This window comes from Rhincodon typus, chromosome 22 (genome assembly GCF_021869965.1).
Source record: "Rhincodon typus isolate 14 chromosome 22, sRhiTyp1.1, whole genome shotgun sequence".
Classification (NCBI taxonomy): Eukaryota; Metazoa; Chordata; class Chondrichthyes; order Orectolobiformes; family Rhincodontidae; genus Rhincodon; species Rhincodon typus.
Genome location: NC_063353.1, coordinates 1045679 through 1060649, shown reverse-complemented (window position 1 = coordinate 1060649; position 14971 = coordinate 1045679). Strand labels below are relative to the sequence as shown.

The 14971-nt window shown below is 42.9% G+C and overlaps 1 protein-coding gene across 2 annotated transcripts in view; it reads left to right on the top strand.

Annotated features, from left to right (window-relative positions):
- The window catches only part of LOC109934535 (dynein axonemal heavy chain 3-like), a 429003-nt gene that overhangs the window by 299813 nt on the left and 114219 nt on the right, over positions 1-14971 (top strand). For both annotated transcript variants that reach the window (XR_007264478.1, XM_048610380.1), the window contains exons 36-40: positions 2852-2982; positions 5086-5186; positions 7548-7662; positions 8049-8182; positions 10501-10686. Coding sequence is in view for 1 of the 2 variants with exons in the window: in XM_048610380.1 (XP_048466337.1) it covers positions 2852-2982; positions 5086-5186; positions 7548-7662; positions 8049-8182; positions 10501-10686 (667 nt within the window). In the remaining variant the exon portion in view is untranslated. The remainder of the gene's footprint in view (positions 1-2851; positions 2983-5085; positions 5187-7547; positions 7663-8048; positions 8183-10500; positions 10687-14971) is intronic.

Genomic DNA, 14971 nt, shown 5'->3' with positions numbered 1-14971 from the left:
ACCCACTGCCAAAAGTCCGGGGTCAAGGCCACCTACTGCCACAACCAAAGTCCAGCATCTGGACCTACCACCGTCAAGAGTCTAGGCTTCACCACCACCGCCCAGACCGCCAACGCTGCCATCACCACCCGCCTGGCACCACTCTGAACTGGAAGATGAAGAAGAAAGTAAGAAAAAAAGATAATGGACAAAAAGTACATGGAGAAATGATGTCTCCAGTCTGGAGCAGACAGGTTCCAACTAACCCGAACACTACCTACTGTGCCAGCTCCATCTTGGATTTGAAATTTCCTGCTTTCTGCCTCCCTCTGTTTTTGAACAAAAGACTTACATTCGCTGTCTACCATTCTAATGATACCTTTCCTGAATCAATACTGACTTTTCATAATTCAACCCCATTTGTGGCAGAGATGGTGGTGCAGTGTCAGTGTCCCTTAACTATTCATTGAAAGGCTCAGGTTAAGGCTGTGGGAGTGTGGCTTCAAAGGCACCAAGGCAGCTGATAGAACAAAAACACACCTAATAAATCTGGAAATGAAGGACAATCTCAGCAACAGTGATCACAAACCTATCAGCAATTGATCTGAAAACACACCTTTAAGGAAGGAACTCTGCCATCCTTACCTCGTCTGTATGACTGAGAAGTACAGCAATGTGCTTGACAGTAACTACCCAGGAAGTCATTCAAGTCAAGAGCAATTAGCTGGCTCATTCCTCAGTAAATTGACCTAACCAATCAGAATCAATGTGCTAAGTTTAAAATGTAAACAAAACCCTGCCAGTTAACTGTCAATCATCATTAGTGGCAATGCCTCTAACAATCAGAACCCATTGGCCAACTAATCAGCAGCCTCCTCTCATGCAGTACAAATGTTGGTTTTCCCCTTTACATTCTTTTCCTCATTAATTATCCTGATGGGTGCAAATGAAAAGCTTTGGCAAGAAGTGTCTTTTCTCAACAATATAAAATACTTAAATTTATAAATTATCAGTAATCCCCCTGGGAAATTCAGCTTGTCTAGCTTTAATTCCTCCTTTGTTAAACCCAGACATGGTCGGTTGCAAGTGATTTGACTAGGGTTGGAGAATTTTTAAATTTTAGCTTCCTATCTCACCCTCCAACAGTACAGCACCCCTTCAGTATTGACCCTCCAACAGTGCAGTGCTCCCTCAGTATTGACCCTCTAACAGTGCAGCAATCCCTCACTACTGACCCTCTAACAGTGCAGCATTCCCTCGTTATTGACCCTCTAACGGTGGAGCGCTCCCTCAATATTGACCCTCTAACAGTGCAATGCTTCCTCAGTACTGACACTCTAACAGTGCAGCATTCCCTCGTTACTGAGCCTATGATAGTGCAGCACTCCCTCAATACAGACCCTCCGACAGTGTGGTGCTCCCTCCACATTGACCCTCTGTCAGTGCAGCGTTCCTTTGATCCTCACTGAAACAGATTGTTCTTCTATTTTGGAGCTGTATGGTTGTGAAGATTTTCTCAGTAAACCATGGAGGGGAAGGAGACGACACATGAGGGATAAAGCGAGAACACCATTGAAAAGTACTCTCCATTCACATTCAAAGATGTGATGCAAAAGGTACCCAGTGTGTTTCGATGCAATGATTGGATGTTTTGAAGACTTTATCACATCAGCACTGACCGAGTGATAAGTCTAGTGAGGAAAGAGGCAATCTTAGCCATATTGTGAATACGAGATTGGAAACTCCTCTCAGGAGACAGAGATGATACCAAATGCAACATCAACCACTTGCTGAGGAGTGAAATGAAGGCAGCGATGAGGGGGCAGTTTGTGGCAGGTATCAAATGGCTTGAGTCTTTCCAGTGTTCAACTGGAGGAAATTACTGCTCATACCGTAGTGAATGTTAGACAAGCAAGGTGACAACACAGAGCCAGTGACAGGTCAAGAGAAGTAGTGCTGAGGCAGAACTGGGGTCATCAGTGTATGTTGTAGAAAATATCATTGCATTTTGGAGTGATGTGACTCAGGACAAGTACCCAAGAGGAGAGACATGAAAGGAGGGAAGGGGCTAGGAGAAGCAAGGAGGGAATCAAAGGTAAAGAAGGGCAATAATAAAGTGGAAATGGAAGTGATAGGTCAGGTCTTCAACTAAAGTGCACATTTGTCTATTGGATTGGAGCAGATTGAATAGGTCAACACTTGGCTTGGCATGGGGTACAAGAAAACATGTCGTTCATGTAATAAACATTCTAACAGATGAATATATGGAGAACCTGAGTAAAGAAGCAAAAAATAATTCAATCTCATGTTCCTTTGAGACACCCTCTGGGAAAAGGGGCAGGTTCATCTCTGTGCATCCCCTGGAGACCAATACCATTCCCATAATTCCTGACTTTATGGGAAGCCCATCACAGAGCTAGAGGGAACATGAACATTCATATTCTTAAGTTTATGATGACTAACAATCTCCAGAATAGTAGAACGGAAGGTGGGCGTTTGACTATTTTCAGGGCCAGAGAGTCTAATTGTCAGTAATGCAATGGGCTCAGCTCACATGAGAGGATTAAATACACCCCCAGTTCAACTTGGAGAGATCACAGCTCTGGTACAAAAGTAAAATATTCCTGATGACAGAAAGTAGAAAATCTCACAGTATTGGTAAGGAGAGAGAGTTAATGTTCCAGCTCAATGGTTTTTTTCATTAAAATTCATCAAGCTGAAATGTTCGCTCTGAATGTCTCTCCACAGATAGTGCCTGACCCATAGAGACTCTCAGAGTAATTTGAGGCACTTTTATATAACAGCTGGGAGCCCCACATTTTTCAGCAATGAATCAAAGGCTATGAGGTGACACTGTGTTTGTCTTGGACAGGAATCCTGGCTAATGTCTTTCGGGAACATGCTACCAGTCTGACTAGTGATAGGAAGTGGTGCATCTTTGATGGCCCTGTGGATGCAGTCTGGGTGGAAAACTTGAACACAGTACTTGATGATAACAAAAAGGTAATGGGCACTGGGGAGCAGCCTGTATTCTGACAAACTTCATTTGAAAACAATCAGTGAAACAGAGAGAGGAACTGGAGGTGAGACGTGTACCCATATATAACAACGTCACATGTCTTGATGTCCTGTAACTGTCTTAAAATTACAGTTTCAACAGGAAGCTATACTATGATACAACAAATACTTTACAAGTATTTTAACATTGCAGATGTTTCAATGCTACAGATTCATTAGATACTTCAATGCTGCAGATACTTTAATCCTGCAGATTCCTTAAAGCTGCAGATACTTAATGCTCCACCAGGTACTTTAGCGTGGTAGATACATTAACGCTGAAAGTGCTTTAATACTTTAGATACTTTGATGCTGCAGATTCATTAACACTGCAAGTACTTCACTGCAGCTGATGTTTTATACTGCAGCTTTAATATAGCAGGTACTTCAATGCTACATATAATTTAATAGTGCATGCACTTTACTGCAAAAGGTATTAAATGCTGCAGATGTTTGACACTGCAGATACCTTAATGCTGCTGATACTTCAATACTGCAGGCACTTCACGTCTGTCTACTTTAATGCTACAGGCACTTTAATGCTGAAAGTGATTTCATATTTCAGATACAAGAACAAAAATTGCTGGAAAAACTCAGCAGGTCTGGCAGTATCTATGGAGAGAAAGCAGTGTTAATGTAACCTTTTTCTCTGCAGATGTTGCCCAACCTGCTGAAAGTTTTCAGCAATTTTTGTTTTTGTTTCTGACTTCCCAATACATCAATGCTGCAATGCTGCAGGTACCTTAATGCTGCAGGTTCATTAATGCTGCAAGTGCTGACATATTTTAGATACTTCAACACTGCAGCCACATTAATCCTGCATGACTTTAATACTTTAGATACTTTAACACTGTAGATATTTTAATACTGAAGATGCTTTAATGTTGCAATACTTCAATGCTGCATTGGCTCTATTACTGCAGGTAGTTTAATGGTAATGATACTTTAACATGACTGATACTTTAATGCTGCAGATAATTCAATGCTGCATTGACTTTAACACTGAAGATACTGTGTTGCTGCAAGTACTTCAATGGTACAGGTACTTTAACACTGCAGATACTCCAACACTGTAGATGCTTTATTGGCTTGGGTTCTTTAACATTGCCAATACTTTAACACTGCAGATGTTTTACTGCTGCAGGTACTTCGATGTTGCATTGACTTTAACATTGTAGGTACTTTGGCACTATATGTACTGCAATGCTGCAGGTACTTTAAAGCTACAAGTGGTTTACTACTGCAAGTACTTTAATGCTGTAGATGATTTGACGTTGCAAGTACTACAGTGCTGCAGATAATTCAATACTGCGGGTACTTTAATGTTGCAGGTACTTTAATGCTGTGGAAACTTTAACACTGAACATATGTTATTGCTGCAGGTTCTTTAACACTGCAAGTACTATTTTGCTGCAGATAATTCAACGCTACGGATATTTTACTATACTTTTTCAGTAGACTAATATAGTAATATAGCATGGAAACAGGCTCTTTGGCCCAGACTGGTCAATAGTGGCCATGGTGTCCACTCAGCTAGTTCCAATTGCCTGCATTTGGTCCATATCCCTCTAAACCCTTCCCATCCATGTACCTAACCAAATGTTTTTTTAAATGTTGCTATTGTACATAGACAGAGGATGACCGTAATCAGTAAAATCAAATTAAAATCCTTCTCTCTGGTTTAGCTGTGAACAGTAATTATCCCATTTGAACAAAGATTTTCCCATTACCCTTTCAGGGATGGACAAACATTTGATTCAGTTTGAAATGCGCAATACAATTGGCAAGGAACCCTCCTGAGTATTCTATTATGATCTTTGTAACATTTATTATCGTAATGGATGTTTAGGACCATGTGTTGGGGGTATATTTATTAATTTTTCATCCCTATTCCAAACTCCTCTCCATCGATTGTAAAGCGAGGAAGTATCATTATTTATCATTGAAAAGAATATTCTTCAGCTTTGCAATTTCAGTGGTTTCTGTAGCTCTCATTGGAGTGCAGTGCCTATTGTACATGAAGTTGAAGTATATTGCTCTACCCTGCAGCTCTGTTTGATGAGTGGGGAGATTATTCAGATGAGCTCCCAGCAGAATATCATTTTCGAAGTTCTGGATCTTAAACAAGCATCGCCTGCAACAGTCAGCAGGTGGGTAAGGGACACAGATTGGGTGGGAATGATGTGGACCGTGTGGATTGGCAGTGAAGGTGATGGTGAGTGCCATCACTGAGATGTGAAACAAACAGAGAAGGCGGGTTCTCGTGCTTCTGCTGATGGGGGTGGGGGGTGGGTTGGCACCAGTGTTGGCCAGCAAGGTGGGTGTTGGGTGGGGCAATGGACACCGATGTCGGGCAGCAGGGGGTGGGGGATAGGCACTGATGTTGGGTGGTGGGTGAGGAGTGGGTACTGGTGTTGGGTGGGGGGTGGGCACCAATGTTGGGTGGCAGAGTGGGTATTGGGTGGGGGATGGGTATCAGTATTGGGTGGGGGCGGGCACCAATGTTGGGTGAGTATGGGTATCAGTGTTAGGTGGCAGGGTAGGGGATAGACACTGATGTTGGGTGGGGGATGGGCAACGATGTTGGGAAGGGTGTGGGAATCAGTATTTGGGAGCATGTGTTGGGGGTATATTTATTAATTTTTCATCTTTATTCCCAACTCCTCTCCATTGATTGTAAAGCGAGGCCTGCTATCTGCTCCATGCCATAGGATTAGACCTGATGGACTCTCTGTGTAGAGCTCACATTAATTCTTTCCCGACAAGGGAATGTTGTGGAGAGTTACAAATCATTGCAGGATTGTGAAAGGACTGAGGTGCTTTCTGTCATAACCCAACATGTCACATAAAGTTTGCATTATTTATGAATGATGAAACTTGCAAAATCCATCACTTTAGATTTTTTGAGTTCGCCCAATTATGATGATTGCTCCTCAGTTGCTGTTTTCATTATTCACAAAAAGAACATAAAAATTGTCAAGCTGCGAGTTCTCTGCTAAGAGAGCTGACATTTCCTCGTGCTGATTCCGAGATAGATCCATCTAAACAAATGTCGGGGCACACAATCGGCAGAATGTATGAAGGCCACAGTCCACCTCATTCACCTCCTGCTGCAAAGAGGAGGCTGCAACTTTCTCTGAGCTATCAAATAGGACACAGGAGCAAGGACTGTCACAACTGTATAAATAAAGCATTATATACTTCATAGAGAAGGGTAATCCGTCTTTTTAAAATGCACACAGCATCCTACAATTCATATGACTGATTGTGGTAATATACTGACAGCCAAAAAACAGACAGACTGGATTGTTCATTCGATATTAGTTACAAAGGGAAATATCTCGCTTTCAATTAGCCCTTAGACAACAAAATATGTCCTCCTAAAGCTTCTGGGAATACGGAAGATTTGGAGGACCCACACAAGGAATTCCAGCATAATTGATTTCGTGATTCATCAAATTTAATGTGACACCTATCTTAAATTTTGGACCGATTAGGATACACTTTTTTCAACGTAACCTCCCAAAAAGGGCTTTTAGAGATATCCCCACAGACTGAGAAAGTTCTCAGTCAAATAGAGCTCAGTGAAAACAGCATTCAGAAGTCAACTACATTTTCTACCAAAATATTCCATGCTGTCTAAAAGTACCATAACCATAGAAGGAGTAAGGAACAAGAAATATACTCTCTGTCTCTCCAAGCCTTCTCTAGTTGTTGAGTCCATCTGTATGAGTAACCTCCAACTATCCAACTACTGAATTTGGACTTCAATTTTTCAACAGCTTCATTTTCATAGAATTCCTACAGTGTGGAAGCAGGCCATTTGGCCCATTAAGTCCACACCATCCTTCCAAAGAACATACCACCCAACCCATCCCTGTAACCCAGCATTATCCATAGCTAACCCACCTACCCTGCATACTGTGGGCAAATTATCATGACCAATCCACCTATCCTGCACATCTTTGGACTGTGGGAGAAAACTGGGGGACCCAGAGGAAACCCACACAGACACGGGGAAAATGTGCAAGCTCCACACAGACAGTCACCCGAGGGTGGAACCAAACCCATGTCCCTGGATCTGTGAGGGCAGCACTGCTAACCACTGGGCCACCATGCCTCCTTTGGAAAGAGAAATCTTCAAGCATGTAAAAACTGTGCAGGGCAGCTCTGAACTGACAATACTTGTCCAGCTGCACAACGTGCTTTTAAGAAATAATGGTCATAAGGGATGCCACTGTATTCTGGGATATCTGCTAAGTGGTACATTATTGTGGGTTTGGTGCCTGATGAGATGGGATAGACAGCGGATGTGGGTGATGGTAGGGGTATAGTTAATGAGGTGAGTTTGGCGACATATGGCAAGGCAATATATTGAGTCTCGCAATGAAAATCTCGCCAAAACACTTGGTGAAGTTCCAACTCAGCCAAAAAACAGCATGAGATTCAGCCCAAAGATCCAATCTAATACAGGAAACATTGTTTGACATCCTTGCCTTTCTCCCTCACAGATGTGGGATGATTTACATGGAACCAATGAATCTGGGGTGGGAACCATTGGTCCAGTCCTGGTTAGCTACAAAACTACCTCAGCAACTGACAGCAGAGCAGAGGCAGACTGTACAGGTATGTTCCTAAGCTTCCAACAGGCTCATGACCCAATTTATTTCTGTTTTGTTCATTGGATATGCCATCACTGACTAGCCCAGCATTTATTGCCCATCCCTAGTTGTCCTTGAGAAAGGTGGTGGTGGGCTGCCTTCTTGAACCAGTGCAGCCCATTGACCCACAATGCCCTTAGGGAGGGAATTCCAGGATTTTGACCCAGTGACAGTGAAGGAACGGTGATGTATTTCCAAGTCAGGATGGTGAGTGGCTTGGAGGGGAACTTGCGGGTAATTGGTAATTCACTGCATTTTAATGCAAACAAGAAACCGTTTTGAGTTGAAGTCTGATATTCTGAAAACACTGGAACAGGTGAGGTGTCAGTTAATTGTTGTCTTTCTGTCTAGATGCTGTGTAATTGGCTGTTACCACCCTGTTTGGATTTTGTCCAGAAGAAGTGTAACCTCATGGTACAGTCATCTCCCATGCACCTGACTGTCTCCATGCTGAAAATCTATGAGAGCTTGTTGGCAGAAATCAGGTAAGGGCCTTCAAAGATTGTGGCTTTCAGGAAAAGACAGCTGGGCACGTGGGTCAGGAGCTAGAGTCTGTTCCTTAGTCCCATCAAGGATGGAGAAAGGTGACAGCAGAGAATGGGGCAAAACCTCAGGGCCAGCTCACTGACCCCAGGGTGGACATCGCTACAATCGCTCTGGCTGAAGCTGCCATTGGCCAGACCATTCCTTGCCTATTTCCCTGCAATCCACCTCAGTTGCTGCTACCTCCTTTCACCTGCAGACATGTTGAAGATGGTCATACAAAAGGCCTGGCAAAAGTTAAGGCCTCGAGATCCTAAAGTTGTAACTAACAAACAGTGGAAGTAAGCCATTCGGCCCCTCATACCTGCTTTGTCATAGTTGATCTGGCTGTGATTATGACACCACTTTACTGTCTGCCCTCATAGCCCTTAACCTCACTGTAGCTCAAAATCTGTCTCAGGCTTGAATACTCTTGATGACCCTGACTCCACTGTTCTCTGAGTAGAAAATCCCAAAGTTCAACAATCCTCTTAGAAGAAATTCCTCCTCATCTTTATTTTAAAGGTGAAACTTAAATCTTTAAGCTATGCCACCTACTTTTCCTAGAAGGGAAAACGTCCTTTCAGCTTCCAACCTTTCAGGCCGCCACAGAATCATAGAGGTCATCACAGGAAAAAAGGCCCTTCGGCCCATCAAGTCTGCACTATTCAAAATCAACCACCTAACTATTCTAATCCTATTTTCCAGCACTTGACCCATTGCCTTAGGGGCATCACAAGTGTACATCTAGATAACTTCTTGAATGTTATGAGGGTTTCTGCCTTTCCTACTCTCACAGACAGTGAGTTCCAGATTCCTACCACCCTCAGGGTGAAAACGTTTTTCCTCACATCCCCTCTAAACATCCTGCCCCACAGTGGTTAGCACTGCTGCCTCATAGCACCAGGGACCCAGGTTCAATTCCACCCTCGGGCGACTGTCTGTATGGATTTTGCACATTCTCTCCGTGTCTGTGTGGGTTTCCTCCGGGTGCTCCGGTTTCCTCCCACAGTCCAAAGATGTGCAGGCTAGGTGGATTGGCCATGCTTAATTGCTCATAGTGTCTAGAGTGGAAAATTCAGGGATAGGGTAGGGGGTGGATCTGGGTGGGATGCTCTTCGGAGGGTTGGTGTGGACTCGATGGGCCGAATGACCTGTTTCCACACTGTAGCGATTCTATGATTTTATGAAATCTATGTCTCTTGTTCATGGATCCCTCCCTCAAGTGGCTAGAACTTGTATTTCAATAGGATCACCTCTCATTCCTCTAAATTCCAATGAGGAAGGAGGCCCTGCTAGACCTGTTACTTGGGAACAATGTAGGCCAAGTAGATCAAGTGTCATTGGGGTATATTTGGGAGACAATGATCATTGGTCCATGACATCAATGGGGCAAGAACAGAGCTGGTCTGGATAGACTGGAACCAAAGATTGGTAGGAGAAACAGCAGCTGAGCAATGGGTTATCTTCAAAAAGGTAGGGATTGAGATGGGATCGGACAGGTGGTCCAAGACCCCCATTAGCTAATAGTCCATCATGAAAAGGGCAGTCCCTCACCAGTGTTTCTGTTTCGTTTTACAAATCAATGTGAATTCAACAAGTCAGTGGGCAGTGTGAAACAGACAGATTGTTTTCTGTACAGAAAGAGGGGGAAACGACCGGCAGATTGCAATCATAGCCATGAGAGTGAAATATAGTGACTCCTTACAAGGAACAGCTTCCCACACCTTCACTCTCACAATGTAACAATTCCGAGGAAGGAGAGGGAGCAGGTTCCACCTAGTGTACATCCTGCTGTGCTGCTGGTCATCTAGCATTAACAATTGAAATAAAATCGATGCTTTTAAATTAGTCTGAGCATAGCCTGTGAACCACAATCTCCAGTGCTACTTCCTCTAACGGCTCCATACAAAAGGAATGAGGAAATAAATTAGCTTTCCTGCTCAAAAGCTAAAAAGAAGATTTTCTTTCAGCTTTTAAATTCAGCTTTTTATTTATGTTTTCGCAGAAGAGAAGATCTGTTTTCTTTTAAATACATCCATAAGACCGTACGATGTAGAAGCTGAAGTAGGCCATTCAGTTCATCGATGTTCATACTTAAGAAAATGTATCAACCTCTCCCCGACTTTATTTAATAGATGGAGAGATCTGGGAACCATAGTGATACCTGCAGGAAGACATTTAAACTCTAGTTGATTTGTTGATCAGTTGAAGCAGGTCAAATGAACAATCTCCCTCATTAACAGATAAAAATTTCACAGAATGGCACCTTGTATTGTAGGTTCACTGAAGATCCCATTGGCGAGGCTGAGGAGATTTTTCCAGCCCTGAAAGTAGTGGATGAAAAGTGCTTCTCATCCATGGTACAGAAGGAGGTGGAGGAGGTCACAAACCATCTGGTAGCTTACGCCTTCTTTTCAGTCGTCTGGTCGATTGGTGGTATGCTTGATCCTGCATCAAAGCCAAGGTAACATTATGGGGCTGAAACATGAATCATACATCAACAGCTCCAAAAGCTGTGCTGTTGTGGAGTTTGGGATGGCTTAAAAGCTGAGATGAAGACATTATCAAGCTACAAAGGGTTCAGAAGAGATTTACCAGGATGTTGCTGGGTATGGAAGGTTTGAGTTATAAAGCAAGGCTGGATAGGCTGGGACTTTTTTCACCACAGCATAAGAGGGTGAAAGGTGACCTGATGGGAGTTCATAAAATCGTGAGGGGCATGGGTAGAGTTAATGGTAGTTGTCTTTTCCCTAGGATGGGGGATTTCAAGACCAGGGGGCACATTTTTAATGTGAAAGGAGGGAGATTTAAAAAAGACATGAGGGGCAAATTTTTTATGCAGAGTGGTTCATGTGTGGAATGAACTTCCTGAGGAAGTGGTGGATGTAGGTACAATTACAATGTTTAAAAGACATTTGGATAAATACATGACGAGGAAAGTTTTGGAGGGATATGGACCAGGAGCTGGCAGTTAGGACAAGTTTAGTTTGGGAAGGGTCTGAGGAAGGATCACTGGACCTGAAATGTTAACTCTGATTTTTCATCCTAGATGCTGCCAGACCTGCTGAGCTTTTCCAGCAACTTCTGTTTTTTTTTTGTAGTTTAGCTTGGGATTATGTTTGGCATGGACTGGTTGGACTGAAGTGCCTGTTTTTGTGCTGTGTGACTTTGACTCTATAATGGTACCTTTAGATGTAGATCTGTTAATGGGGAGGCAATGGCCTGGTGGTATTATTGCTGGACTTGTAGTCCAAGAAACTCAGCAAATGTTCTGGGGACATGGGTTCAAATCCTACCATGGCAGATGTTGGAATTTGAATTTAATTAAGGAAAAATCTGGAATTAAGAGTCTCGTGATGACCATGAATCCATTGTCAAATGTCAGGATAAATCCATCTGGTTCACTAATGTCTTTTAGAGAAGGAAATTGGTCATCCTTACCTGGTCTGGTCTGCATGTGACTCCAAACTTTCAGCAATGTGGTTGACTGTCAACTCAATTAGGGATGGGCAATAAATGCTGGCCGAACCAGTGATGCTGATTGCTGACCTCAACAAACGTTAGCTGAATACTAAGGATTTACTGTGAGAAGTTTCTAGGAATTAATGAAATTGTGGCCAACATGTATTGTAACTTTTATAAATATTTGACCATTTAAAAACCTCCTTTGGAGGAGAAAGTGGGTGGGTAAAAAGCTCCAGGACTGGCTATGATAAAGGTCTTTATTCAAGATTATCTTGGATCGAGAGTACAGAACTTAAACATTGCTAAAAGGAGACACAATGTCAAAGCTTTTCATATTGCAAGCATCAGGACGAGAACACAAGAAAGCAGAGTTGCAAAATGAAGGCCCCAATTTATATAGCTTGAGAATGATTGGGCCTTCATTGGCACCATGGTATAGTTGGAACAGTTAACCATCAGTCTTAGTTCTCAGACCAGGCAGGTGGACTCTGATTGGTGAGGGTATTGCTGTGGGAATAAAGCAGACATTGTCAGTTTCCACCACCCCAACTTTCCCCAATGAAAGATGTACAATGCATGTACAAATTCCTGTTATCTGCATAAACCAGGGCTCCATGTGTTAATATATGTAACTTCCAGCGCACAAAAACAAATCATACTGAGAGTTCAACTATAATTCTTAGCACAATCTGGATTATTTAATAAATGCTGTCCAACAGCTGAATCATATCTAATGTTGGACATTGTTCACTGCGCTTGCAAACAGGTGCTGTTTGAACACAATCAAGACAGTGCCCACCACGAATGGTCGCCAGGATTATTGACACAGCCTGCTTGTCGTTGGGATAGCAGTGCAAAAAAATAGCTGAAGCATTCGCAACACTCTTCAGCTAGAAGTGCCTGGTGGATGATCTATCTCGGCCTCTTTCAGTGGTCCCCAGCATCACAGATGCCAGTCTTCAGCCAACTCAATTCACTGCACATGATACCAAGAAACAGCTAAAAACATTGAATACTGCAATGTCCTTGGGCCCTAACAGTATCTTGGGGGAGATGGTGGCAAATTGGTAATGTCTCTGCCCTAGTAATCCAGAGTCCCAGGCTAATGCTCTGAGGACATGGGTTCAAGTCACCATCATGGCAGGTGGTGAAATATAGATTCATTAAAAGCTGATATTTTTGCCAATGATTGTTGTAAAAACCCATTTTAGTTCATTAATGCTCTTTAGGGAAGGAAATCTGCCAACCTTACTCAGTTTGGCCTACATGACTACAGACCCACTTACTGTTAAGTGCCTACAAAAGTGATCAAGAGAGCCAAACAGTTATAGAATAGGGCGAAAAATGGCATCCCTGACAGGGAAGCAGACAAACCAGGAAAGAATTTTAAAAACTCCAGCAACAATACTGAAGCCTGTGTTCCAGAGCTTGCCTCTGCCCTAGCCAAGCTGGCATCTACGTAACAATGTGGAATATTGCCCAGGTATGTCCTATACATAAAAAAAAGGACATATCCAACCTGGCCAATTACCGCCCCATCAGTCTACTCTTGATCGTTGGTAAAGTGATGGAATGTGTCATCAGTAGAGCTATCAAGCAGCAGCTGCTCAGTGGTGCCCAGTTTGGGTTCTGCCAGGGCCACTCAGCTCCTGACCTCATTACAACCTTGGTTCAAACATGGGCAAAAGTGCTGAACTCAAAAAGTTCACTGAAGTTCTTTGTTAGTCACCGGTTTTAGTAATTTCCAGATACTGTCAGTCACAACCCCTCACACTAAAGTAAATTTAAAACAAATCTTTAAAAACCAGGCAGCTTGGTGACAAGGATAATAATGCTTCAGGATAAAATCCTGTGAGAATAACGTATAGTCATTTGAGCTGACAGTGGAGATAGTTCCTGAAGCTAAATTACAACCAGCATTCACTGGAAAACTGAAGATAGCATGAGTCATGACTTTGAAAAACAGCACAATAGCAAGTTTTCACTGCGTGTCTTACTCTGCATAATGCCTGAAGATTCATTTCATAAAATTCATCATTGACGCCTACTTGGGAAATGAACCATCTCTCAGATCTCCATCTACCAAGCAAATGATTTGTAAATTAACAATGTTCTTCTTGCTTGCAGAATCAGTCTTGACTCAATGTTAGAACTCCCACCAGAGTCAAAAGATTGTGTGTTCATGCCAGCTCCAGAGATTCAAGCACAAAGATTTGGAATCCTGCAAAGTAACTCACCTCCTGACTCCCCAAAGCCTGTCCACCATTTACAAGGCACAAATCAGGAGTGTGATGGATTACTCCCCACTTGCCTGGATGAGTGCACTGAAGAAGCTTGAGAGCATCCAGGACAAAGCCTGCTTGATTGGCACCACATCCACAAACATTCTCTCCATCCACCATCAACACTCAGTAGCAGCAGTGTGTACTGTCTACAAGATGCACTGCAGAAATTCACCAAAGATCCTTAAACAGCACCTTCCAAACCACTATTCTGACAATGTAAGAAAGAGGGTCAGAGGAAAATCATTACGGCGTCAGCAGAGCTCGTCACACTTCTGGACAACTGTTTAAAGTTTCTTAATAAATACTAAACTAGGTATAGCTAAAACCTAATAAATACTCCATAATCTCTCCTGGCCAGAAAAACACAATATAAAACAAATAAAAGCCTTGATACCGAGGCTGTTGACTGCCTGACATTTTATAGACATCTGAACAATGTGGGCTGTGAGGCAAGATGTGAGGCACAATTTGTGACAAATACAGTGAGGCCCAGTTCAACATCAAAATCATCCTGCTCCATTTTTTACGTCTTACACAAGCGGCAACGTGAGATTCTCACTAAGCAACTGCAAAATGCCAATTGATGTGTATTAATGCTTGTTAAACACCTTGTTAACTGTACAACCTACCTCATTATTATTTAGAATCCTATTTTACCAAAGTTGACAGAGAGAACCCCTGGCAGATTCAGCTCACCACTTGCTTCAAATGATCTCCATATTTGACACCGGGTACCAACATCTCAGGGCACACTCTGTGAGCACCAGCCACACACACCCCACATCTGTGGACATTGGCATCTGTCATGTTCCAGCCTCTAAGTACCCTTGTGGCACATCTCCAATCCACTCACAACATACTTCTGCACCTTGGGCTACCCCGGTAACTCTCATTGTAATGCTGCAGCAAGGACACTGTGTACTCAGGGACACACACCCAGCTCGTGGACTGGGCCAGGCAGTATCTCCAGGCTTTTCACGCACTGTCAATGCACTCACT